Genomic DNA, 21,229 nt, shown 5'->3' with positions numbered 1-21,229 from the left:
TCATCAAAAAACTGGATAATTTATCATAACCCGTTTAGCATAAATGCACTCACCCCCATGCTGGAGTAGCAGCTTGCCAATTTCTACATGTCCGTTTGACAGTGCATCATGCAAAGGAGTCACCCCGTCCACTTGAGTGAGCAGATCTACCTCTGGACAACGTTGCAAAATTTCCTGGACACATACTGTGTTGCCATAGTTACAGGCTTCATGCAAAGGCGTCCAGCCAGCATTGTCTAAATTAGAAATCAAGGCAAATTTTAAAACGGCAAAAGTAGGACTTTGGTAGTGAAGTATTGATATTTTACTTCCCTTCTCAGTGTGACTTTCTAAGTGCCTCATATACAAATAGAACTCTTTGATAAAAATGCCTAGGGTGTAATCATATTTCTAATTGTAAAAAATAAATTAAAAACTATTTTAAAATATTGATGTTGGGATCTGATCAAAATATAGATGTCAAAAAATGGTTGTGCACTATTATACATCAATATGTGATGAATTTCTTGGTTTTGCTACTAGCAATACTTTAAAGATATGTTAGGTAAATATACTTAAATGATTTTTCTTAATGTTGAAATTAAACTATTTAATATCACAAACATTAAGACATTGAATTAGACAACAAAGATTTAGAACTTACCTTTAACATTGATGTCTATTCCTGGCATAGAGAGAAGAAGAATCAATTTCTCCACTTGGTTATTTATGCAAGCCCTATGGAGGGCTGTTTCTCCTGCCATAAAAAATTAATAGATTATTCCAGAGAAGACAAGATATCAACTAAAGAAAATAATCAAAGGGCATGAACTAGGAGATCTGGCCCCATGCCAGAAAATTATTTATTGAGTTTTCCTTTTGACTGGTTTAAACATCTCTCACATTAAAAAAAAGAGGGGGGAGGGAACCCCACCAATCCATAGAGCCTCTCTGTTCTATCAGCAATTCAGCAATGAAATTCTACTAAAGGTTTAATATAGGCATTGTCTCCCCCTAGTTCAAGGTTTGAAGTTTCAATCCTGCTATAAAACCCTCAAATGATCAGAGAACACCAAATATACTGGGTTTTGCAGCAATAAAAGTTTAAAGTGCAATTGCCCTCTCTTAAATTTATTCATGAACCTACGTTAAATGTATGGCTCTTTTTTATACAGCATTTATAGCTTAATTCAAATGAATGTTTCTGGCTAAGCATGAGTGCCTCTACACACTCAAGTGTAATTCAGAACTTCAAATCCATTAACAGATGGTTTGCTGCTTCTCAATAGGCTGTCTGGCTTGGCTACAGCAGCACAGAGAAGGAGAAATGGGGGAATCTTAATATAAACACACACACACGCACACGCACATGCACACACACGAAAAAAATCCCTAGTACCATTTAAAGCTGAACAAGAATGACAAATAGAATGGCAAAGTCTTTTCTAGGAGGGGTGCAGTTAGTGCCTGCTGCCTAAAATTGACTACACCCCTCTCTGCTGTAAGCAAGATTAATAAGATATAAGTGATAATTTGATGTAAGGGGAATTTAAAAAAACATAATAACTGCTTTGAAAACAAATGAAATACATATTGAATCAAACTTTCTTGCTATAAAATACTAAGTAGCACATTTTTCCAGTGTTCAGTTTTACAGATTATCTCTGTAACTTCTACCAAAACATTTCTTTAACAAGCATTGAAAAGCTTTCGAAGTTTTTCTCTACTATTTCTCAATTCTCTTCCTCCCTCCAGTTCCTTCTGCTGTTCAGCTTAAAGCCATTCATATTCATTTTACTTTCTGACACAATAAACAAAGAAAAAGGACACAGTTTTGTGACGTTAATATCTGAGTTCACATTTAATACATTTTTCATATTTTGAGCCAAACGGGCAGTTATTTTGAATTTGTGATATGCTATTATGAACTCGTCTCATGTTGAAAGATGATGAAAGCTTGGTGCCATAATGATAATATTTGTATTAAAAACACGATATAGCTCATAAACAAGAGACTTGGCAATTTACTTTGGCCAGATACAGACTCTTGGTAGTAATTTATAATTTTGAGTTAAGGGGTACCTAAGTAAAAGAAGTGCCGGAGTGAATTATTACAACGCTATTCTTGTTACTCCATCCCTTTAGGTACTTAGGTTCCAGTATAGTTAGAACCAAAAGCCAAGCACATTTCATAGTCTGGGCTCAATGCCTGGAAGAAAAGAGTCCATATGCTTAACACAGCTATGTAACATAGCCTACTTCTCATTCTTTGTTCACAAAACGTCTAGGACTGAAAGAGATGAAGACTGAATTATACTTTCAAATCACAAGACACTGATCCTAAGCAGCACAGGTTGAGGTGGAATAGAAAAGTAAGGCAGGCAAGTCCGGAATGAGCTCAACATGAGTTACACAGTGTTTAATATTTGAAAAGGCAGGTGGAGAAAAGAAGGGAGGAATACTCTATTACACCAGGTATTAAACACTTTTTTTTTTTTTTTGGTATAAATGCCAGTTCACAAAAATAATATGCTCTCCAGGAAGGTATTTCCTGGACCTAGTCCAATATTTAAGTTCAAGCATTCATCAGGGCCAGTGTGTAAAACTTGCAAATACTGACTATAACCGCGAAAAGTTCCTAGCATAAATTAATTTAGATACTTGGAATACCTTTTAAATTAGTCTTGTGAAAATTTATCTTTGTAACCAAAGAGGGGCAATTCTCCTTGGAACACGACAATTCTCCTTCTGACTTCTTTTTCAATCTTTTTAATGATGAGGAACATTTAGCAAGATTCAGCTCTCTGAAAAGAAAGTAAGACATAATGAAAGCTTGTTTTTCACCAAGGCGTAGAAGCACAAATTATATGGTGAGTTAAAAAAAAAAAAATCTAGCCTTCTTTTAATTTAAACCCCCTTATTCATTCAAATCTTTACTGCTTTCTATTTTTATATTTATTTCAACTGTACAGAAACAAATTTTATGCATTAATTTTCATTTTATTACCCTTGCACCCCCCAACAGCCCACCAAAAAGTTTATGAATATTGAATGTCCAGTAAAGCAGACGAGACCAAGTAAACCATATTTGGCAGAGAGACTAAAGCAAACTGCTAAGATCAAAATGCAGGCCCCTACTCCCTATTCTTATGTTCATATTCTAATCCTATCCTCTTCTTCCTAAAAAGATTTCAGGTTTTCTGAATTTTATATAGCATACTTTTAGAGGAGGTTTCTCATTTGGGGAAAGCTATTGTAACAACTCAGAGTATCTCACATGGCGATGCATTCTGAAATCCCATCTATATTATATACAAGTAGTACTTTAAAAATCACAAGGCAAAAATTGTGTGGAACAATAATTTGATGAAGAGTTTTATTTCTTTTGAAAAAGACTTAATAGAAAGTGTGTACCTTGAATTAAAGAAAGTGAAAATGTTGATCATGTGCATTTATAGGTATAAAACTGAGTTTTCTGCTATCAGTATAATTCAGACAACATCTCAGATAAAGATACAGTTCAAGAAATGCCTAAGAAGAAGAGCTGTACTCGAAAACAAAGCATAGCTGGTATATAAGCATCACTTACGGTAACTCTGGCAGCCCTTCCACTTGTTTCTGTTTAGCACCATTCAGCATAATTAAAGCCCTCTGAGATTCAAAGCAAGGCCGCTGTCCTATTTTCTTTGGTATCTGCATCTTTCCAGTCCCATGCACACCAGTTTTCCCCAAAGCTGGCAAATAGGAATATACCTGTTGCAAAATAATATTATATTGTTTTCTCAACTACAAAAACCTGGAAACAGTAAAAAGAAAATACTTGATTCATTTCACCATTAAATTTAGTTATAATTTCTTGGTTTCATCACTATGGTTGCCACCCTATCTCATATGAACATGCTAAAATATTAAGAAAGCTGCTAGTTCCATGTCATTAAGTCAATATGACATACACAAGAAAAATGACTTCTTCAAAATAATTGTTTTTTTGAATTCAAATTTGACACTCATTTAGGAAAGTTCTTTTGATGAGTCTTATGCCCAACTTGTTATAATTAGCCTATTTTTAGTATTTATGGTTTAAGTACAACTGGTATTTTGTCATTTCCATTTTGGTAATGTCTTCCTTCAACAGAAAAGAAGTCTGGAATAAACAGAATGAGGAGCGCAAAAGTCACTGAAGACAAGGATTGTTGCAAACAGTATTTGCCCAATCTGACCAATTATTAACAAGCATATTTCTCATTTGTTGAAGAAACTGATGGAGATATTAGATATCAATAATAGCTAAAGATAGCCAAGATAAAACTGGAAAACCTTGGATCAAATCAAGTTTATATGTGTATATACATAGGATAACTGGAATAACCTTTGGCATCATTTGCAAATTTTGCTTTTTAAATACCATTAAATACTATGTAGAATGTTTCTGGATCAAGGTCTTTCCAAAATAATAATCTTACATACTGTGGCAAGTGATATAAAGATTCCTGTATAATTTTTCTGTTACCAATTCTTCATTACTCTCAAGTAATTAAAATTTCTATTCACGAATTATTCCATTTTGAGGAAGAAAACGACCTGCTTATATGTTTGAAAGATTTATGATTAATATGCTCTGTCCAATTATTAGAATAACTAAGAATATTTAAAAATAGAATTTATAAACTTACTTCTTAAAAATTAAAAGAACTAAAATAGAGTGGTGCTTACCATTTTCTGAAGAGAGAGTGGCTCAGAAGAAATACTAATGGAACTCTGTAAACACAACTTTTTAAAGACTGCCTCTGCAACAAACATTTGAAGCCAGGAAGAGGAAAAGGAACAAATAAAAATCTCTAATTCCTGTGAAGAAAAGTCTGTAGAAAACAAGAGAAGTAAATATAGTTATTGCTACACCTTATAAAATTTCTTTCTACAGACAATTTCTTTCATGGACTTTATTCATTCAGATGATGATTCCTATACCAGTAAGATTCACCCACATAATTTTAAACCACAAAAAATAGATAATATTCCTATTCCTTGCCCTTCAAGAGAAATTCTTATGGCATATGTTCTCACATTTGAAACAATCACTACTTTTTATTATTTTAAATAAAAGGCTTGAAATTTTATATATACGTATATATACATACATGAATGGATAGATGATATATGAATAGATAGACAGACATGGACTTTTATCACTACACTTTCCAATTAATGTTAAAGATCTCTTCCCACAATAGGGCTGTGTCTTTGGAAAACTGGTACTTGGTTTTTAAATGGGCACACATGTATTTAATTTGCACTGATTAGTCTTGAGCTGATAGGAAGACATTTTTCCCCCGACAACATCCATGAATCCTATCACTGCAGAGAAGGAGGAAAGGTAAAGAAGAGGGATAAGGTAAGACAAGAGAATGCATAAGAATTTCCTTAGAAGTCTGCACCCACTGTACTATACCAAGTGCGGGAGAGGAGTATAATTTTAAATGACAAAACAAACAAACAACAAAAACACCAAGAGTCTCAAATCTCTTCATTCTAAAATCCTCAAGTTCTCCAATAATATGGAAATACATAAATATATACATGAATTGAAAGTGATAAAGGACTGAAGTGACTATTTCCCTTGTAAATTTAATGTTATGAATTCTCTATTAATACTCTCTGCTTAAGTAATAGCATGGATAATACACTGGAATGGTAAAGAATAATCAATCAATAGGATACTAAAAAAGCTAAAATTAAGCAAAACAGGATGAAAAAAGTTGATATACAATAAGGCAGATTAAAATTAACTACAAATAATGGAAGAATAAAGAATTAGAAAAAGTCAATAAAGTTAGCAAAATAACATAACAGGTCAATATACATTTTAAAAATTGGACAGAATAATAAACTTAATAGCAATATAAAGCTTAAAATTTGAAGTCTCTACTCAGGAGCTGACTTCCCTTGGCTGAGCAGACTTCGCAGACATCCAGTGAAATCCTGTCCTTCTCAGATGCCTTCCCGAAAGGCTAGGGCCTCTGGTGTCCTTGCAGTCCTTGCCTGACTTTCAATGAGGGAAGGAGAGTTGGGGTGGGATGGGGGTGGGGTGTGGAGAAGAACAACAGTTTAAGGAGGAATTTTGCCCCTGGGAACATTTGGCAATTTGTGGTTGTCACAACTGGGGAGAGAAATATACTGGCAACGTAGTAGGCAAAGGCCAGGCATGCTACCAACTGTCCTACAATTCACAGTTCACAGGACAGCCCCTCACAATAAAGAATTATCTGGCCCCAAACATAAACAGTGGCCAGGCTCAGAAAGAAACTGCCTGGACTAAAGAGATCTGAGGTTCTTGCTTGTGGCAGACTGCCATATGGGCAAATGGCTCCAGTCAGATGTTAAATAGATCCACCTAGCCCCACACAGACATATGGTTGCTGAATTCAAACAATCCTGTCCAAATATGGCCTCAGAGATATAATTTATAAGAACTGGAAACAAGAAAGGAGTTATTTACAACTTTTTGTTACAACGGACTACTTACAACCTACTAGGCTGCTAGTATTATCTGAAACTATGCAAGCAATGAACTGAAGGATGAGCAGCAAAAGATCTTTCCAATATTAAATCTCTAGTTATACACATTAAAAAAAAGCACATCTATCATCACAGACTTTACTACAACCAACTGATCTTACGTATCAACTCTAAGCAGAGGCAAAAGCAAAGCAGAAATAACTTGTACGGTACAGTTCAAAAGCAACGATCCCACAGTGGAACTTCTAAATGGAGTTATTCACCTAGAAATAACATTTGGTAGCTTTAAAGAAATAGCAAATACAAACTATAATGGATCCACATATGACCAGGTAACACACACTTGAAGGGAATGATCAATAAGAGATGAACAAGAGAACGTAAGAAACTTAACCCCTGACTGACATGTACACACTGCTCTATTTAAAATGGATAACCAGCAAGAACCTAGTGTATAGCACAGGGAACTATGCTCAATATTAGGTAACAACCTAAATGGGAAAAGAATTTGAAAAAGAATAGATACATGTACATGTAAAACTGAATCACTTTGCTGTACACCTGAAACTAATACAACATTGTTACTCAACTGGACTCCAACATAAAATAAAAAGTTAAACAAAAAAAAAAAAAAAAAAGAAAGAAACTTAACCCCTGGACTTTAAGACCTTCAACGGCAGGATCATTTTTATTGCCCTCACAGCTAGTAGGTTAGTAGCTTGCACAGAATAAACATTTAGTACTTAATAGATAAATGAATGAATGACTGGCAGATAGCAATAACTGGAGAGCCAAGCCAGGATGATCTTTAAAAAAGTTACTTAGATCATGCCACTCCCTTTGAAAAATGGTTTCTAACCCCTAAATAGGGCTTGGAAGTTCCTACTCAAGCTCCTCTATTACTTTTTTGGCTTTACTGTGGCCACTCTTCTCCCTTCTGCTTGTCATCAGCCAGGCATCAAAAGATTTCAAACAGGCCCAACTCTTTCCTATCTCTGAGTTTTAGTAAATGTTGTGTCTTCTGAATGGAATACACTTCCCTGACTCTGCCAAACTCCTACTTATCCTTCAGGTTTTGCTCTCCATGACCACTCTACATAAAATAAGTTTATCCAGCTCAACACCTAGTTTTTCTTATTTGGAGCACTTAGCACTTTAAAATGATGTATTTACATTAACTTAATTACAGTCTGCCTCTCCCACCGAAAGCTCCAAAAAGGCAAGGATCATATTTTGTTTCCCTCTTCCACTGTATATGAAGTGTTTACCTCAATGCCTGGTAGAATGCCAATAAAAATCTGTTGAACAAATGCAGGCAACAGAAACATTTTGATTGAGATGATTAGTCAAATTATAAAAATGTATATTTTTGGAAAAGGTCTGAAGCATGGAGAGGGATTAAAATAGAGAGTAAAAAAAAAAAGCCAATAAAGGTTTGGAAAAACTCTCAGGAAAAGATAATGACGTAGCCTGAGAAAGGCAAAGGAAGCTTTATTAAAGTTCTCTAAAGATGTGAAAAATATTATAGTAACTTCTGATGACATGTTTTCTTCCCAGTGAAAACAGGAGAAGAAATAAACTGAAGTTAAGGATTGACAAACTATGTCTTGCTGCCTATTTTTATGAAGAAAGTTTTACTGGAACACAGCCATGTTGATTTATGTACTGTGTATCACTGCTTTCTTAAGAGTAGAGTTGAGTGGTTGGGACAGAGATGGTAGAGCTGAAAAGCCAAAAATATTTACTATCTTATATTTTATCAAAAACAGTTTGTCAACCCTAGTTTAAGCCAATACATCAGGAATTTCAATTAGGCACAAAAAAGAAATTTCAGATCTTGATGCTAAAATATAGAAAGGGATATAAGGAAACTCTTTCTGTTCAAAGTGTTTCGGAACAAGAGAGAATGGCATCTATGTGGGACTGCTGGACATGGGCTCTGATGGAAAGAAGAAAGAATTTTACTTATCTACTGAAATATCTTCTGCCATAATTTTCTACAAAACAATTAACAACTAACAACAATTTTACTAAACTAAAATTAATTCAATAGATCTGAATCTGAGTAGTACCATAGTATGTATTTTATACTTTTGGACTAGAAAAAAAACAAAACATCGTTTGTCATAAATGAGAAAGATGGACCAGTATCTTCAACTGGAAGCTATATAACAGCCAAATTATAAAATCTTTACTAATGACTTAGGAAAAGCAAATAATAGTTTAACTGAGCTGAAGAATAATACAAAGACATGGTCAAACAAACAAACATACAAACTACGGAGTACCTACAGAGAAAAAGAAATGGTTCTCTATCAAAAGAGCAAAATATTGACCAAAAGGACATTATTAGAACACCTGGTTCACTTGTAGGGATGAGTGTATTATTCTACAAGCTCTGTATTATACAGTTTAACTTTGCATATTAGCTGTAGAAAAGCTACTGCTCTCTTAAGGATAAACTATTCACTTGATTTCTATCTCTTGACAAAGGCTAAAAATCAAGATGTACTAACAAAAATTTAGGAAGATTAATTTGAACCATTTTTAGATATGTATGTTGAATTTTTAAAACTGCCTATCTATGGTTTAATTGGAAGTCTAAGAAACCAATTGTGTGGTACCTTGAGAAGAGAAAGGAAAGGCTTAAACACACAGTTCAAATGGGGATATAGTTTAAATCTCTTGTAGTTTTAAATATTAGTGATCAAACATATTGAGAGCAAAGTAATCAGTCTGTCGACAGGATTACAATGGTAACATTAAAGTCAGTCAGCTTAAGTCAGTCACAGGCTCAAATTTGTTGAGTTTAAACTTGTGGAAACTGGGAGTAACAGTGGATAACAATGCCTTGCTTTAAAGTGAAGGGACATTCGATTATGAGCAAAGAAAGCATTAAAGCTGATGCATAACATGTAGTAGAACCTTGTTATCACAAGGCTCATTATTTCATGCATTTGGCTAAGATAAGTTATATTTCCCTAGAGGTAACCAATACACACTGGAAACAACACATATAAATACACTGATAGTCTGTAAAGGCACTGCTAATTCTATCCTGGGGTCCCCAAACTCAAAGAAGTTTCATTATGGAATGAAAACAGGGAATCCTTTTAGCTGAATGTTTAGTTCCCATGCTAGCAAATAATGCCAGAATTCTGCTGTTTCTAAAATGGAAAAAAAGAAAAAAAAAAAAAGATCTAGTAGGAATGGTGGGAAAGAAATGAAAAGAAAGGGTTCTGAAGGAAGATTGAATTTGAGCTAAGAAATGTTAAAAAGTCATGCAACAAAGGACAGCTACTTCACAAAAGGAACAGTAATCACCCCTCAGCTCAATGAAAAAGAAAGAGGAAAAAAAGAAGATAAAATGCTTTAGATAAAAATCTTCTAACTTCAGTAGTATAAAAAGAGACCTCTCTTTGCAGAGGGCATCATCGAATAAATCCTGAACCCAGTTAGAGCCTGGATTTCTATTCTAGAATCTCTCTTCAAAGTATTAAAGTGATTGACAGCATATTCAAGAACTTTTTCTTTTATATAAAACCAAGATGCAACGAAACACATGTGTAACAAAACAGAATACTTACTTAGCAGTCTAAAATAGTTTTAAGTATATAAAAATCATCTTTTATATTTGAGAGGCACAGAAGTTCACTTACTTTAAAATATGTTCATTTTAGAAATTTAGAAAGGAAGGAAAGAAAAGAAGGGAGGGAAGAAGGAAATGGTTCATAGGGCCCTAAACTGGCTTTGAAGTGTAAGAATGAACATAAACGTTAATAACACTGTAATAACTTTGTATGTGGACAGATGGTTACTAGACGTATGGTGGTGATCATTTCCTAATGTATGAAAATGTCAAATCATGTAGTACACCTGAAACATAATATTGTACATCAACTATATTAATAAAAAAGAATGTACACATAAAATCTTATAGAAGCCTGGAGACCCAAAAGAGTTAGGTAGAACCTTTCATAAGGTAAGCATGTGAAGATGAGTTCTGTCATCATATTGCTTAAGTAATATTCCTATTACTTTAGAGGAAACTTTAAAATTAGATAATGCGGGGAGGAGGAAGAGTGAGAAAATTATACATATGTATTACTTTTATTTGCTTCATCCATGCTAATTTGTTAGATCGTCAGACTCAATGGAAAAGAAATATGGCAGCTTTTTGTTATAATAAGAAAAATTACACAGCAACAGGTACATGGGGAAAATGTTTTAGCCAGTGATATAGCTCAAGTTAATCCAAGTGGCTTTATAACATAGTAAGTATTCTGATCCAAAGATTTTCATTTTTTAATACTGTTAAGTATTTATGCAGGAAGAGACCTGGAAACTGTTCATAGGGCGCAGACAACATTACAGACAGATAATGCTTTCTAGGTGAACAATTAGAAGTATTAAAGGTACTGAAAATAGTTTCTACCATGTGAGATTCTAAAACACCAAACATTAAAAAGCAAATCTATCTCTTCAATGAAAAGAGAATAAACTGGTTTTAAATTTGTCTAAATATTTACTTTCACAGAACGGCTTAATTTTAATATTTTATTGTAGGATTAAGGAAAACATTAATAACATTATATATAAATATATAATAAGTTATTTCCATGCACTATTTTCCATGCTATATTAAATTTTTATGAAAGCATCAAAATACTATTTTTGAATAATAAATGGTATGTGTGGGGAAGAAGGCTCATGTAACATAGACACACTTACCATCACATGAAAGGGAAACGTAACTTCCTAAGTCATCAGACATGTGTCGCATCACGTTTCTACCCATCTTAAGACCAAGGACAATCCAATAATCTATTGCTGCTCCAAGAATTCCAGTCAATAAGTAAGCTAGTTCATGTTTGAAGACCTAACATTGAGATTGGAAAAATATCACTAAAACATACTGAAATGTATTATTTCTATTATTTTGAATACTTGTTGAGGCAAAACATAGCTATTTAAAAAAACAGGGTATGCTAATGCCAAAAGGTATTCTTAAGAAACCTAGCAAACTAATTCCCTCTTTCCATTCTCTCCATCTCCTTCCTTCCCTCCTTCCTCCCCTGATCTATATCTACATCTAAATCTGTATCTGTATGACAAAACAGTTAATAAAACAAATTTTCCAGGACTTATATATGGATAGCTTGTAACAATCTTTTAAGATAACTTTATCCAGTGGTGTCAAGTGCTTTAGTCAGGCAATAATTCCATTAAAACAATGAGGAAGTACTTGGCTTCTGTGGATTTCTGTTAACAAGAATATATGACTACAAAAAAAGAGATTTAGCCACTCCTACTGTTTATGTACAAAATTAACCTTTACATTTCCCTAAATGGCATTCGCCAGAAAAAGACTTGAAAAACACAATGCATACAAGCTTTAACAAGCAAGACTGTACTTTGTTGTAAAAAATAAAAAAAATCGGCTCATCAAATTTTAATTATTAAATTATATCATATACCATTACCTAACTTAGAGATATAGATATCAGTTTTAAAAGTATACATATTCTTTTATATCATCATTTATATATTAACGATATTAAACTACTGTAAGAAATACAGCAAGGCACACAAACCTTATTACAATAAGCATGCTTCACACTGTGTTTAAAAATATCTTTCTAATCCATAAACTATGAAGATGAAGAGGTGTGAAAATAATATTTTTAAACACCTTTGATTTAAACATAAACACTTTTCCACAATGACATTAAAACTAGTTGAAATTCCTGTATTTTTGGTATTTGTTGTCTAGGCGTGTTGGATGTGTGAAAAAAATCACTAAATTAACAGTTGGGGAGAAGCCATGTGAAAGGGTTTTAATAAATGTTATATCTAAATAGATAACTGCTATGTTCTGCCCCATACTATACCTGATATGAGATTACTGACAGAGAAATCTCCAGCACTTTGAACCCTCAGTGACTATAGGATTTATTTCTTCTGCCCTCAGCAGACAAGGTTCTTACAGGTATGTACAGCATTTCATTAAGGCATCATTCCTAGCGCAAGAAGCTATTAAATGGTTTCAGAACTGAAGTGCTGTTTTTGGGTTGTTGCACAAACAAGGACAAATGGTCAAGCAGCACATACATCAGGCCTGCTGAAACTGTTTATTGAGTGAAAACCCACAGAGACAGGATCTTCAGCAGGTGCCTAGGTCCCCTTTTGCCCTACCACACTGTTGGGTAGCAGATGGTATTCTGGCAAGGCTGGATATCAGAATGTGGGAGAGAGACTCTGAAGAATGGGACGAAGGGGATTTTAAGCTGCATGATTAGCGAAGCACTGCCCTTCTGATACGATCAGGGGCCAAGATATGGAACCTTGACCACAGCCTGATCCTGTCAGGTCAGGATTCGTGAGTGGGCATCAGCAGGACCCCTTCTCCGGTGATCAGAGGGCTGAGTTTAAGCCTTGCAGTTGTAGTTGTGTGCCATGGGAAGTGAGCAGCAGGACAGGCCATATCAGCAGGCTGGGGAAATACCCACACCTCCCTTGGACCCTGACAGGTGTCAAGCCTTGCAGCTGACCAGAAATAACTCCTTTAAGTATGGGTCTTAGCCAGTCTTCAACAAACTTTGCAGGAAGCCAACTCCATTCTTTGCAAAGCCAAAATGTGGATGATCACTCTGAGCGATTTTACCTCTCATGGTTCAACTTATCAAGAGAACATAGAACAGGACAATGAAAATCTCTGTTTAAACTAGCAAATGATCATGTCAATATCCATGCCACAGAATGTTCCTTCCAACATAATGTATATCTGAATATCAGCAATGACACTTCTCAGGAAGAAAGCAAGAGACTACTACATTTTGATTTCTCAAAGTATTCCCCCATCTCAATCAGGGTTACTTCAGCTCCCTGGTCCTAAGACTCTGGATAGGGAAGATGAGGTTAGCACATAGAGCTAAGCCTCATATAAACAACAATCTAGCACTCTATCAAGTAAAAATAACATAAAACCAACCAGGTAAGACTCTCTCTCTTTCCTGATGCAAATATATGTACATGTGTACCTGACACCACAAATGAGTATCAATATTGCTTACGACTTCCGGGAAGATGGTGGAAGAGTAAGACGCGGAGATCACCTTCCTCCCCACAGATACACCAGAAATACATCTACGCGTGGAACAACTCCTACGGAACACCTACTGAACGCTGGCAGAAGACCTCAGACCTCCCAAAAGGCAAGGAACCCCCCCACGTACCTGGTTAGGGCAAAAGAAAAAACTAAACAGAGACAAAAGGATAGGGACGGGTCCTGCACCAGCGGGAGAGAGCTGTGAAGGAGGAAAAGTGTCCACACACTAGGAAGCCCCTTCGTGGGCAGAGACTTCGGGTGGCGGAGTGGGGGAGCTTGGGAGCCGCGGAGGAGAGCACAGTAACAGGGGTGCGGAGGGCAAAGCAGAGAGATTCCAGCGCAGAGGATCGGGCCGACCGGCACTCACCAGCCGAGAGGCTTGTCTGCTCACCCGCCAGGGTGGGCGGGGCTGGGAGCTGAGGCTCCGGCTTCTGTCGGAGCGCCGGGAGAGGACTGGGGTTGGCGGCATGAACACAGCCTGCAGGGCGTTAGTGCACCGCGGCTAGCCGGGAGGGAGTCCGGGGAAAAGTCTGGACCTGCCGAAGAGGCAAGAGACATTTTCTTCCCTCTTTGTTTCCTGGTGCACGAGGAGAGGGGATTAAGAGTGCTGCTTAAAGGAGCTCCAGAGACTGGCGCGAGCCGCGGCTAAAAGCGCGGACCCCAGAGACGGGCATGAGATGCTAAGGCTGCTGCTGCCGCCACCACGAAGCCTGTGTGCGAACACAGGTCACTATCCACACCCCCTTCGGGGGAGCCTGTGCAGCCCGCCACTGCCAGGGTCCCGGGATCCAGGGACAACTCCCCCGAGAAAACGCACGGCGCGCCTCAAGCTGGTGCAACCTCATGCCGGCCTATGCCACCGCAGGCCCGCCCCGCACTCTGTGCCCCTCCCTCCCTGCCGGCCTGAGTGAGCCAGAGCCTCTGAATCAGCGGCTCCTTTAACCCCGTCCTGTCTGAGCTAAGAACAGACTCCCTCCAGCGACCTACACGCACAGGCGGGGCCAAATCCAAAGCTGAGCCCCTGGGAGCTGTGAGAACAAAGAAGAGAAAGGGAAATCTCTCCCAGCAGCCTCAGAAGCAGCGGATTAAAGCTCCACAATCAACTTGATGTACCCTGCATCTGTGGAATACATGAATAGACAACAAATCGTCCCAAATTAAGGAGCCCTGTGGATGAAAGGCTCTTGGTGCTGCAGCCAGGAGTCAGTGCTGTGCCTCGGAGGTGGGAGAGCCAACTTCAGGACACTGGTCCACAAGAGGCCTCCCAGATGCACATAATATCAAACAGCGAAAATCTCCCAGAGATCTCCATCTCAATGCCAGCACCCAGCTTCACTCAACGACCAGCAAGCTACAGTGCTGGACATCCTATGCCAAACAACTAGCAAGACAGGAACACAACCCCACCCATTAGCAGAGAGGCTGCCCAAAATCATAATAAGTCTATAGACACCCCAAAACACACCACCAGACGTGGACCTGCCCACCAGAAAGACAAGATCCAGCCTCATCCACCAGAACACAGGCACTAGTACCCTCCACCAGGAAGCCTACACAACCCACTGAACCAACCTTAGCCACTGGGGAGAGACACCAAAAACAACAGGAACTATGAACCTTCAGCCTGCAAAAAAGGAGACCCCAAACACAGTAAGATAAGCAAAATGAAAACACAGAAAAACACACAGCAGATGAAGGAGCAAGATAAAAACCCACCAGACCTAACAAATGAAGAGGAAATAGGCAGTCTACCTGAAAAAGAATTCAGAATAATGATAGTAAAGATGATCCAAAATCTTGGAAATAGGATAGACAAAATGCAAGAATCAGTTAACAAGGACCTAGAAGAACTAAAGATGAAACAAACAATGATGAACAACACAATAAATGAAATGAAAAACACTCTAGATGGGATCAATAGCAGAATAACTGAGGGAGAAGAACGGATAAGTGACCTGGAAGATAAAATAGTGGAAATAACTACTGCAGAGCAGAATAAAGAAAAAAGAATGAAAAGAACTGAGGACAGTCTCAGAGACCTCTGGGACAACATTAAACGCACCAACATTCGAATTATAGGGGTTCCAGAAGAAGAAGAGAAAAAGAAAGGGACTGAGAAAATATTTGAAGAGATTATAGTTGAAAACTTCCCTAATATGGGAAAGGAAATAGTTAATCAGTCCAGGAAGCACAGAGAGTCCCATACAGGATAAATCCAAGGAGAAATACGCCAAGACACATATTAATCAAACTGTCAAAAATTAAATACAAAGAAAACATTAAAAGCAGCAAGGGAAAAACAACAAATAACACACAAGGGAATCCCCATGAGGTTAACAGCTGATCTTTCAGCAGAAACTCTGCAAGCCAGAAGGGACTGGCAGGACATATTGAAAGTGTTGAAAGAGAAAAACCTGCAACCAAGATTACTCTACCCAGCAAGGATCTCATTCAGATTTGATGGAGAAATTAAAACCTTTACAGACAAGCAAAAGCTGAGAGAGTTCAGCACCACCAAACCAGCTCTACAACAACTGCTAAAGGAACTTCTCTAGGCAAGAAACACAAAAGAAGGAAAAGATCTACAATACGAACCCAAAACAATTAAGAAAATGGGAATGGGAACACACATATCGATAATTACCTTAAATGTAAATGGACTAAATGCTCCCACCAAAAGACACAGATTGGCTGCATGGATACAAGAACAAGACGCATATATTTGCTGTCTACAAGAGACCCACTTCAGACCTAGAGACACATACAGACTGAAAGTAAGGGGATGGAAGAAGATATTTCATGCAAATGGAAACCAAAAGAAAGCTGGAGTAGCAATTCTCATATCAGACAAAATAGACTTTAAAACAAAGACTATTAGAAGAGCCAAAGAAGGACACTACATAATGATCAAGGGATCGATCCAAGCAGAAGATATAACAATTGTAAATATTTATGCACCCAACATAGGAGCACCTCAATACATAAGGCAAATACTGACAGCCATAAAAGGGGAAATCGACAGTAACACATTCATAGTAGGGAACTTTAACACCCCACTTTCACCAATGGACAGATCATCCAAAATGAAAATAAATAAGGAAACACAAGCTTTAAATGATACATTAAACGAGATGGACTTAATTGATATTTATAGGACATTCCATCAAAAAACAACAGAAGACACTTTCTTCTCAAGTGCTCATGGAACATTCTCCAGGATAGATCATATCTTGGGTCACAAATCAAGCCTTGGTAAATTTAAGAAAATTGAAATTGTATCAAGTATCTTTTCCGACCACAATGCTATGAGACTCGATATCAATTACAGGAAAAGATCTGTAAAAAATACAAACACGTGGAGGCTAAACAATATACTACTTAATAACGAAGTGATCACTGAAGAAATCAAAGAGAAAATCAAAAAATATCTAGAAACAAATGACAATGGAGACACGACGACTCAAAATCTATGGGATGCAGCAAAAGCAGTTCTAAGAGGGAAGTTTATAGCAATACAATCCTACCTTAAGAAACAGGAAACATCTCGAATAAACAACCTAACCTTGCACCTAAAGCAATTAGAGAAAGAAGAACAAAAAAACCCCAAAGTTAGCAGAAGGAAAGAAATCATAAAAATCAGATCAGAAATAAATGAAAAAGAAATGAAGGAAACGATAGCAAAGATCAATAAAACTAAAAGCTGGTTCTTTGAAAGGATAAACAAAATTGATAAACCATTAGCCAGACTCATCAAGAAAAAAAGGGAAAAGACTCAAATCAATAGAATTAGAAATGAAAAAGGAGAAGTAACAACTGACACTGCAGAAATACAAAAGATCATGAGAGATTACTACAAGCAACTCTATGCCAATAAAATGGACAACCTGCAAGAAATGGACAAATTCTTAGAAAGGCATAACCTGCCAAGACTGAATCAGGAAGAAAAAGAAAATATGAACAGACCAATCACAAGCACTGAAATTGAAACTGTGATTAAAAATCTTCCAACAATCAAAAGCCCAGGACCAGATGGCTTCACAGGCGAATTCTATCAAACATTTAGAGAATAGCTATCACCTATCCTTCTCAGACTCTTCCAAAATATAGCAGAGGGAGGAACACTCCCCAACTCATTCTATGAGGCCACCATCACTCTGATACCAAAACCAGACAAGGATGCCACAAAGAAAGAAAACTACAGGCCAATATCGCTGATTAACATAGATGCAAAAATCCTCAACAAAATACTAGCAAACAGAATCCAACAGCACATTAAACGGATCATACACCATGATCAAGTGGGGTTTATTCCAGGAATGCAAGGATTCTTCAATATATGCAAATCAATCAACGTGATACACCATATTAACAAATTGAAGGAGAAAAACCACATGATCATCTCAATAGATGCAGAGAAAGCTTTTGACAAAATTCAACACCCATTTATGATAAAAACCCTGCAGAAAGTAGGCATAGAGGGAACTTTCCTCAACATAATAAAGGCCATATATGACAAACCCACAGCCAACATCATTCTCAATGGTAAAAAACTGAAACCATTTCCTCTAAGATCGGGAACAAGACAAGGTTGTCCACTCTCACCACTCTTATTCAACATAGTTTTGGAAGTTTTAGCCACAGCAATCAGAGAAGAAAAGGAAATAAAAGGAATCCAAATTGGAAAAGAAGAAGTAAAGCTGTCACTGTTTGCAGATGACATGATCCTATACATAGAGAATCCTAAAGATGCTACCAGAAAACTACTAGAGCTAATCAATGAATTTGGTAAAGTAGCAGGATACAAAATTAATGCACAGAAATCTCTGGCATTCCTATACACTAAGGATGAAAAATCTGAAAGTGAAATCAAGAAAACACTCCCATTTACTATTGCAACAAAAAGAACAAAATATCTAGGAATAAACCTACCTAAGGAGACAAAAGACCTGTATGCAGAAAATTATAAGACACTGATGAAAGAAATTAAAGATGATACAAATAGATGGAGAGATATACCATGTTCTTGGATTGGAAGAATCAACATTGTGAAAATGACTCTACTACCCAAAGCAATCTACAGATTCAATGTAATCCCTATCAAACTACCACTGGCATTTTTCACAGAACTAGAACAAAAAATTTCACAATTTGTATGGAAACACAAAAGACCCCGAATAGCCAAAGCAATCTTGAGAATGAAAAAAGGAGCTGGAGGAATCAGACTCCCTGACTTCAGACTATACTACAAAGCTACAGTAATCAAGACAGTATGGTTCTGGCACAAAAACAGAAATATAGATCAATGGAACAGGATAGAAAGCCCAGAGATAAACTCACGCACATATGGTCACCTTATCTTTGACAAAGGAGGCAGGAATGTACCGTGGAGAAAGGACAGCCTATTCAATAAGTGGTGCTGGGAAAACTGGACAGCTACATGTAAAAGTATGAGATTAGATCACTCCCTAACACCATACACAAAAATAAGCTCAAAATGGATTAAAGACCTAAATGTAAGGCCAGAAACTATCAAACTCTTAGAGGAAAACATAGGCAGGACAGTCTATGACGTAAATCACAGCAAGGTCCTTTTAGACCCACCTCCTAGAGAAATGGAAATAAAAACAGAAGTAAACAAATGGGACCTAATGAAACTTAAATGCTTTTGCGCAGCAAAGGAAACCATAAAGAAGACCAAAAGACAACCCTCAGAATGGGAGAAAATATTTGCAAATGAAGCAGCTGACAAAGGATTAATCTCCAAAATTTATAAGCAGCTCATGCAGCTTAATAACAAAAAAACAAACAACCCAATCCCAAAATGGGCAGAAGACCTAAATAGACATTTCTCCAAAGAAGATATACAGAGTGCCAACAAACACATGAAAGAATGCTCAACATCACTAATCATTAGAGAAATGCAAATCAAAACTACAATGAGATATCATCTCACACCAGTCAGAATGGCCATCATCAAAAAATCTAGAAACAATAAATGCTGGAGAGGGTGTGGAGAAAAGGGAACCCTCTTACACTGTTGGTGGGAATGTAAATTGATACAGCCACTGTGGAGAACAGTATGGAGGTTCCTTGAAAAACTACAAATAGAACTACCATATGACCCAGCAATCCCACTACTGGGCATATACCCTGAGAAAACCATAATTCAAAAAGAGTCATGTACCAAAATGTTCATTGCAGCTCTATTTACAATAGCCAGGAGATGGAAACAACCTAAGTGTCCATCATCGGATGAATGGATAAAGAAGATGTGGCACATATATACAATGGAATATTACTCAGCCATAAAAAGAAACGAAATTGAGCTATTTGTAATGAGGTGGATAGACCTAGAGTCTGTCATACAGAGTGAAGTAAGTCAGAAAGAGAGAGACAAATACCGTATGCTAACACATATATATGGAATTTAAGAAAAAAAAATGTCATGAAAAACCTAGGGGTGAAACAGGAATAAAGACACAGACTTACTAGAGAATGGACTTGCGGCTATGGCGAGGGGGAAAGGTAAACGGTGACAAAGCGAGAAAGAGGCATGGACACATATACACTACCAAAAGTAAGGTAGATAGCTAGTGGGAAGCAGCCACATAGCACAGGGAGATCAGCTCGGTGCGTTGTGACTGCCTGGAGGGATGGGATAGGGAGGGTGGGAGGGAGGGAGACGCAAGCGGGAAGAGATATGGGAACATATGTATATATATAACTGATTCATTTTGTTGTGAAGCTGAAATTAACATACCATTGTAAAGCAATTATACTCCAATAAAGATGTTAAAATGAAAAAAAATAATAAAATAAAATATATCTCTTGGGAAAAAAAAAAATAAAGCCTTTGGAGTGTGGGCAATCTCATACCATCTATATTGGAAGAGAGCTGATGAGCAGACCATCCTAAGAAGCAGAAAGTCTAAATATATTTGATGATTGGCTGTGGAATGTGTTATTAGAACAGTAATTTTACCTTGTAAATTGGTTTTAGCTAATAATGAAATGATTTTGCATTTTCCACGTGTATGCTGACTCCAAATGGGTGAAGGATCAGAGAGATATTTGCTGGGTAGCAAAAACAAGCCCATATGGGGGTTTGTTCAAAACCCTACCAGGACTTGGCTCCCATAACATAATTTGTCACAGTATATTATAGTTTCCTGTAGACTTGTCTTTATCCTCCACTAGATCAGGAATTTCAGGAAACCATGGATTTACATCTGGGATACCGTAGTATCCCTAGGGCCTTACAATAATTGGCATTTGGTGGGCATTCCGAAAATTTGTTAAAAGGAAGCAAACAAGTGAGAAAAGTAGCTATAGACAATAAAAAAAAAAATATTGCTTACTATTCAATTCACCTTGAAATTATTGTTATTAAGCAGTTAGAGATAGGTACGTCTTACAGTACCTGCAAGGAAAGACTGTAGTTCCTTTACCATGGTAAGAAAAAATTTGCCAAAGTTATTCTACCTGTGTGTCATTGGCTAAACATACCTACCACATACCACATATATATCATAGAAAATTTTTATATAAAAAGATACTTTCAAATCAGGTTCTTGGATCCTTCTACACTACTTTCCTAACTATGACACTCACTATAACCATAGGAAC

The 21,229-nt window shown here is 36.9% G+C and overlaps 1 protein-coding gene across 4 annotated transcripts in view; it reads right to left on the bottom strand.

Annotated features, from left to right (window-relative positions):
* SLF1 (SMC5-SMC6 complex localization factor 1) overlaps positions 1 to 21,229 on the bottom strand; it is a 71,160-nt gene that overhangs the window by 3,559 nt on the left and 46,372 nt on the right. For all 4 annotated transcript variants that reach the window (XM_067731236.1, XM_067731235.1, XM_067731237.1 and 1 more), the window contains 6 exons: positions 11,227 to 11,374; positions 4,693 to 4,838; positions 3,569 to 3,732; positions 2,650 to 2,783; positions 644 to 736; positions 54 to 236 (listed from right to left, as the gene is read on the bottom strand). In XM_067731236.1, the coding sequence (XP_067587337.1) occupies positions 54 to 236; positions 644 to 736; positions 2,650 to 2,783; positions 3,569 to 3,732; positions 4,693 to 4,838; positions 11,227 to 11,374 (868 nt within the window). The remainder of the gene's footprint in view (positions 1 to 53; positions 237 to 643; positions 737 to 2,649; positions 2,784 to 3,568; positions 3,733 to 4,692; positions 4,839 to 11,226; positions 11,375 to 21,229) is intronic.

This window comes from Pseudorca crassidens, chromosome 3, assembly GCF_039906515.1.
Source record: "Pseudorca crassidens isolate mPseCra1 chromosome 3, mPseCra1.hap1, whole genome shotgun sequence".
In the NCBI taxonomy this organism is placed as follows: Eukaryota; Metazoa; Chordata; class Mammalia; order Artiodactyla; family Delphinidae; genus Pseudorca; species Pseudorca crassidens.
Note: the sequence above shows the minus strand (reverse complement) of the source record. Positions and strands in the feature narration are given on the sequence as shown.